Source organism: Prunus mume, linkage group LG1, assembly GCF_029339155.1.
Source record: "Prunus mume cultivar Tortuosa linkage group LG1, ASM2933915v1, whole genome shotgun sequence".
NCBI classification, from domain to species: domain Eukaryota; kingdom Viridiplantae; phylum Streptophyta; class Magnoliopsida; order Rosales; family Rosaceae; genus Prunus; species Prunus mume.
Genome location: NC_142698.1, coordinates 15,855,960 through 15,862,573, shown reverse-complemented (window position 1 = coordinate 15,862,573; position 6,614 = coordinate 15,855,960). Strand labels below are relative to the sequence as shown.

Below are 6,614 nucleotides of genomic sequence, written 5' to 3'. Positions count from 1 at the left end.
CTGTAAACAATCATTCCGCGTAAAATTCGTTCTAATAAATCCAAGATGAGTCTATAATTCCAGCTATTTTCATATTCCCTTTGAGATGTTCCCCACACGGACACGGCTAATCTAATCCCAAGCTTCTAATGATCAGGCCGTAACATTTTTATTAATTTTTTCAATAGATTATAATTATATAATCATTCCTCGAGGCTTGCTCCCTCTAATCCCATTATTATTCCCTTGCATGATTTTGGTGCATCGATCCACCCACAAAGTCGGGGTCAAAACCCTAGGCCCCAACTCAGAAGCACATATCAATTTCGCATGCTCAAAGCCTATAGATCTTGCCAATCCCAAGCAAATATGGACATGCAGGAAGACAAAGTATACCCTCCAGTATTGTAGTCTAGCATAGTCTAGCAAATTGCCAACGAGTGATCCTTTAACTTCCCACTTGCTGTACACATGTGGGAACAAAATTTGGACATTAGAATCCTCTTCCCGATTGGATGTTTCTATTTATATATATGTCTAAAAATTGCGATCCAGAATCTGTACTATATATATGCTGGACCTGGAATTGGACATTTTCATTTTCATTTTAAAATTTGATCAATTCATGGTTAATGATGCAAGTTTTACGCATAATTTTTATCGGCTTAGACCTACACTGTTGATCGCCTGACAGCTAACATTTGAAACTCAAAGGCCGATCGAGGGTATGACCCATTATAATTTGTTTATCTCGCCCGGCTTAATAAGAAAACCAATGTGATAGTACATTGATCAGCAGCATAAGTAACATTAGAGGAGAAGATTAGAACACTAGTTCATTGATAGTTTCGTGGCACTAGACCCATATAGGGGAATAGCTGGGAGCCAGGACAGAGAAAGAAAGGGGTGGGCAGAAGGTGCAGCAAAGATGCAATATGTATATCAATTTACATCAATCTTGCTCACTGCTTTGGCTCCAGTTCTGAATAGCTTGCAAGACTGCTTGTTTCACCACGTGAGCATCTATACTATCCGCTTGCCCCTGGTTCTGGAAAATCAACAAACAAAAATAATTATAGGCATGAAGAAGCATAAATTCACGCGAAGTTAAAATGTGTGACAAGAAAGCATGCCAATAGCAATATAATATAATTGATTATGTTATAAGTGATATAAAAACCGTGAAAATACAAAATTGGATTGAAGAGAGGTACAATTATGATGCCAATCACTCATTATATTGTGTCAGTGTACTCGCAATAAGCAAAACAAAGGTGTGGTTAAGACAATATATGTTTGTACGATTCACACGTGATGTTAATTTGTACAAAAAAAATGACCCATATCTATATATGCATGTTTATACACGCTGCACGCAAACAATATATTCCCAATGTGTCAAGTACAAAGGGGCCAGAATGAAAGAAATTAAATATATGATATAATTAATCTCTTACTTCTCCTCCGACTGCTTCTAGTTGGAAGGTGTCCGAACAAGAAACCCTAGCATCAAGAACATCGAGGCCCAGCTCCTCAAAGGCTTCGAGAATAGAGACGAGCAAACCCGGGGAGTTCTTGTCCGACAACACATTAATAAGGAAACCCCTTTCTAAGGTTTCCACTGTAACCTGCTGGAAATTTGAACAAGAACATTCAAACCATGAATTCATGTATACATACGATCGTGTGGTGTCCCAAAGAAATTTAAATAAAAAAATATCAGTTAGTATCACTGCGTACCGCTGGTGATGGATTTGGGGAAGTCGAAGTTCCAACGCCTTGCCTGAGCGTGTCCACTTTTTGCTTCAACTCCTTGATATAATTGGATGCATCAACAATAATTGAAGCTTTGTTCAGCTGCCAAATCACAAAAACAACAACAAATGATGAATATTTTACATAAAAGATGGAACATGAGATCCAAGTAGAAGAATCAGCTAGCTAGGTTGACTTTTCTAATTACTATAAAAATTTGGATATCGTAAGCCTATAGCTAAAGGGAGTGTTTGATTATGTGGAGTTAATTACAGCATTGGAATTGGTGGCAGCCCGAAGTTGTTGCAATTGATGATAAAGAACTGCTTTCTTTCGGTCTCCGGAACTCATGCTTCTTCACACACCCTCTTCTTTGTTGCTCTGCTTTTTCTATTTCTTCTTGTTTCTTGTCTCTCTTGTCCTAGCCTCTCCTTCTTCTTACTGCGGAGGGCTTTTAAAGAGGGGATGTTTGCATGTGTGTGCCTCTACACATTCTCCCACCAAGAAGTTAAACCTTCTCACCGGTATATTTACTCAATTGACCCTTGCTTATTCAATTATCAACAGCAATTACGAATGTTTAACTGGATTCATAATACGGTACATTGTTGCTTTGTTCCCCGTTGCTATGCATTGTTGTTCTTTCTCGGTTAACATACTTTGTTGTTTTTATATTATCCCAATAATATATAGGATTCTTGGGTGGAAGTTGGGATTAATGATTGGGTTAATAGCATATAGTGTTAGAAAGAGGGATCATGCATGTGTATGCAATGTGATCGATTGAAGTAAGCACTAGAGAAGGAAATTGAGATTAAATATATAGGACAATTAGCTAGAGAGAAACATATATTCTGTTTGATATTTCTTATTGAAAAGGAGAATTCTCTTAATAAGGCAATGCTTCATATTAGTAATAATTATGAACACAACTTAGTTATATTTTTGGACAGTATTAATTAATCTCTCGTTCAGTAGAAATTATGAAGTGATACTATATCACCACGTCAGTTGTTGATACTCCTACTCAAAATGTACCATCTTAGAGAGTGATAGATTGATGTAAGACACACACACGCATATACCACTGAGTTATCAACTTTTGTCATCAACTGTTTGTTGGATTATACACAACATAAACATAAAGTTTGCAAGTAAAATTTGTTATTTGTCGGCTAATAATTAATCAAGGGCAATATATATCACCACAAGAATACTAGAAGAAATTAAGCACTGTTGAAGTTAAGAAAGAAATTTAAGATAATATTTGCAATTCAAACAGAAAAATATATGCCATCTTAGAGATGACAGAATGATATTATATGTTTACTTGCTCGCCATCGAAACAAGGGGTTTAAGTTTTCCATTGAAATTTGTAAATCTATGGACTGCGGGAGGGACAGATAACATAGATTAATTTGAATCAAGTAATCCAGTTGCAGTGGCACTGGTTTAGTTATCAAGTGAGTAATTAAAGTAATAGAAATTGGAGTGACGTAGCTAGTGGAGAGGAGAGAGAGAGAGAGGGAGAGAGCAAAGGACAAAGACTGCGATAGAGAGAGAGAGAGAGAGAAGAGAAGAGAGTCCCGTGAGGGGAAGAGTTTTGGAGGGATTGACAGCTAAACAACCTTTGACGCTTCCTTCGCAGCTTCCGATGCCTCTCTCCCTCTCCCTACTTCTCATCACGTGCAGATTCCCTTCCTCCTCTACGCGTTTAATCACTGTGTGTTTAGATTAGAGCTTAAACTCAAACTTAATCACACCTTAATTGTATTCTAATTAGAGCCTAAAACCCTTTTTGCATTGCACGTGTCATGCATGCTTTCTCTTTGTTTATTTCTCAAGAGATTCCACTTCAATCATTCAAGCAGTGCCAATTAGTTTCCACTGCAGCAAATTAAAGCAATCCATATCAGGGTTTATCTGATATAACCCTAAATCCCAAGAAGTTCATATATAGCAAAGCTAAGTTAAGGCTATTGGTTTCAATTAAATTCGTTGCTCCAATATTTTCTGATCCAGTTTGCACACAAACAAGTGATCAAATACCCAACCAGCTATTCACATGTGTGCCTCTTTAATCATCACAACACAACAATTTAATCTACCAAGAACCTGCAGCATCATACACTCTGCAGCTCATCCTTGTCTCTTTACCCTTTTTCAATTTTTATTTTTCTTAGGGTTTTAACAATCTAGAGCTAAGATAGCTAGGATTTCTCTTCACTAAATCATTTTATACATAATTATTTAATCATACAAATATTTGATTTGATTTTTTATTTTTAATTGTGACAATCTTAGGAGATGGACCCATCATATACTGCATCATGTAAAGGAGCTTTGTTTGAAGAATAATCGGCATGCAGCACATGTTCGACTCCCTTGACTTATGTAATGATTAAGTGCTATGCTTGCAGTGAACTTGATGCACAGAAATTTGTTGTTTTCTGCATAGAAATTCCAATTCTCATTCTACAACTGGATAAAAGTGACACACAATTGGACAGCATTGGTCTTGGAAATTCCACAGCGGGTCTTCAGTCTCGTGTCAATTGAGCCTGACTTAAAGCTTATCAAACCAAATCATGCATAAACTTACAAAATTGTCAGCCAATTAATTTAAACAATGGATGCATCGAGAGAAGCTAAAATGAAACAAGATAAAAATTAAATTAATATTTTATGGGATGCATCACTATACAGTATTGTTGGGAAGAAGAGAATACATGCATCTTCAGGATACTACTTGCCTCCTTTCCTGTAAGGAACTACTCTTCTTTTCTGCGAATTACAATTTGATACATATGTAAAAATAATTCATCAAAAACACAAAAAAGGCTTCAACAACTTGAACCTAGCTCGTTAATATATGTATATACACATTACCAATCAATATTTCTCATTTACTTTATGTCCAACAGGGATGTCTTAATTATATGGAACTTAATTTTCAGCCACATACTAATGATTTTGTTAAACAGCAGACAAGTGGGAGTTCTGTGACTTGTGGGAATCCAGTTTACCATTTGATTGTTCTAAACACATGTTAACAGGACACCTAATTAATATTGAATTTACAACAGATTAAGATACATGCACATACATATGCAAGAAGGCTTCAACTGTGATTAACCACCTGCAGCTTTTTGGCATACAACAAGCTGATATCTCTATATACCTGGAAGACTGGGTATATCTTATCCTTAGTAAACAATATAAAAGTATAAATACAAATTCTCTGGTGCCCTGCTGATTTGTGCACATTATTGGTAGGTTAAATTAGTTTTTACATGACATGAATGGTGAGAAGAGTACATTTTAAGAAGCATGATTGGATGTCCTATCAGACAATACACATATTAATACAAACAGTGCTAAATTTGGAAACGTGGCTCGTGAACAAACCCTATTTTTTTCTGGACAAACTTTTCCTGCAAATTGAGATTCCAATCTCTTGGACAAGTTAGGTGGCTAGCTGTTAGTGATCAATTAGAAAGCTTCAAAAATAAATTAACTCTATACACTGATAGCCCATTAACAACAAACTTAATGTTTTCATGGATTTTGCAGACCAAAGTTTCTTAGAGCTGCATGTACGGGGTGATTGAATTTGGATTCTCAAGCATAGATGTACGAAGGAAAAACATATATCTATATATATATATGTGTGTGTGTGTGTGTGTTACTTCCACAAATAATCATATCAGAAGGCCTAGTCAAAAGTTTGATTTGTATTCAAGAATCAAGGCCTAGTCCTAATTACTTACATCATCATTTGTTACCAGCTTCTTGCATGTGTGTATTGTGAGAGCTAGTACTAGCTACTAGCTTAGTTTGAAGCTCACACTACACCATGCATGCAAAGCAGTAACCTTCTTCAGTATTCTTTTTTCAATTAGAGTCGGCCATACCAAATCAAATTAATTAATAGTATCATAAGGCAAGTAGTTGCTAGAATCGGCCTTAAACTGTTTTACACTATCGATTACCATTTAATTGAATATTATTTGTATTATATTTGCTGACTAACTCTCTAATATAACTGGCTTCCACTAAATATGGGTGGAACTCACTTCTAATTGAGACATAGTTAACAATATGATCCCGTAAATATGATACAAATAACAACTACACTATAATATATATATATATATGTGTGTGTATAAGCTTGGGGCATGCACTGGGAACCAGGAAGACATATATGCATCCTGCATATACTTCTGTTGTGATGTGAAACTTGGCGACTTTGTGTTCACGGGCTAGGTTCTAGTTAGGAACCGGATCACCATTTCAAATATATTATAAAACTAGTTGTGTAGCTAGACAGAGAAATTTCGATAGGCACAAAATGTACTCCAATGAATTCTAGAACTCGTGGAGCTAGCTAGAGCATATTTTACTAGCAATTTTTGTCCCTTTTCCTCACATGTGGGATCGCCTGCAACGTTTCACACATATGAGAACAAAGCTAATGCATTATAACACCCAGATAAAGCATTCCCTAGCCTAGCTATCATGGACGACTTTTCTAAGACAAATTAATTCTTGACTTGGGGCCATGGACAGCTAGCTCAGATGTTTGGTTCCCCCACAAAATAGGAGCCAAGCCAATACCAATGTCTCTCTTCGAATTAAAGGAAAGCTGATGGCAAGTAATCGAGACATGACATCGCAATGTATGATTGAGTAGCAAACTAAAATGGTTTAGAGAAACCATGCATGAACTGTATAAGGTACATTTATTTTCAAAACCTAATTATGGTTCTTGACGCTAAGGTTTTAACTAATGGGCTCTTCTATCCCATCCATCACTAATCCCATACCATTAAGAAATTAAATGAACTAGGGTTGGGCATTTTAAACCGTAAAACGGTCAA

The 6,614-nt window shown here is 36.2% G+C and overlaps 1 protein-coding gene across 2 annotated transcripts; it reads right to left on the bottom strand.

Annotated features, from left to right (window-relative positions):
* Positions 1–739: 739 nt before the first annotated feature.
* On the bottom strand, positions 740–2,192 carry LOC103343285 (transcription factor bHLH93-like). 2 transcript variants are annotated; one of them, XM_008246958.3, is made up of 4 exons: positions 2,008–2,192; positions 1,720–1,836; positions 1,437–1,607; positions 740–1,027 (listed from the first exon to the last, which is right to left on the bottom strand). In XM_008246958.3, exons 1-4 carry the CDS (start codon positions 2,083–2,085, stop codon positions 932–934), a joined length of 462 nt encoding a protein of 153 aa, XP_008245180.1. In that variant the 5' UTR covers positions 2,086–2,192; the 3' UTR covers positions 740–931. The 2 variants fall into 2 exon arrangements, with proteins under 2 accessions (XP_008245180.1, XP_008245174.1); XM_008246952.3 differs by having other exon boundaries at positions 1,437–1,610; positions 2,008–2,191.
* Positions 2,193–6,614: the final 4,422 nt, after the last annotated feature.

Excerpts from the sequence above, each read along its gene's own strand:
- LOC103343285 (XM_008246952.3), bottom strand. The coding sequence starts at position 2,085 with ATGAGTTCCGGAGACCGAAAGAAAGCAGTTCTTTATCATCAATTGCAA. Across the intron at positions 1,611-1,719 it reads CCCCAAATCCATCACCAGCG|CAGGTTACAGTGGAAACCTT; the intron begins GTACGCAGTGAT and ends TCAAATTTCCAG. Across the intron at positions 1,028-1,436 it reads TAGAAGCAGTCGGAGGAGAA|AACCAGGGGCAAGCGGATAG; the intron begins GTAAGAGATTAA and ends TTGATTTTCCAG.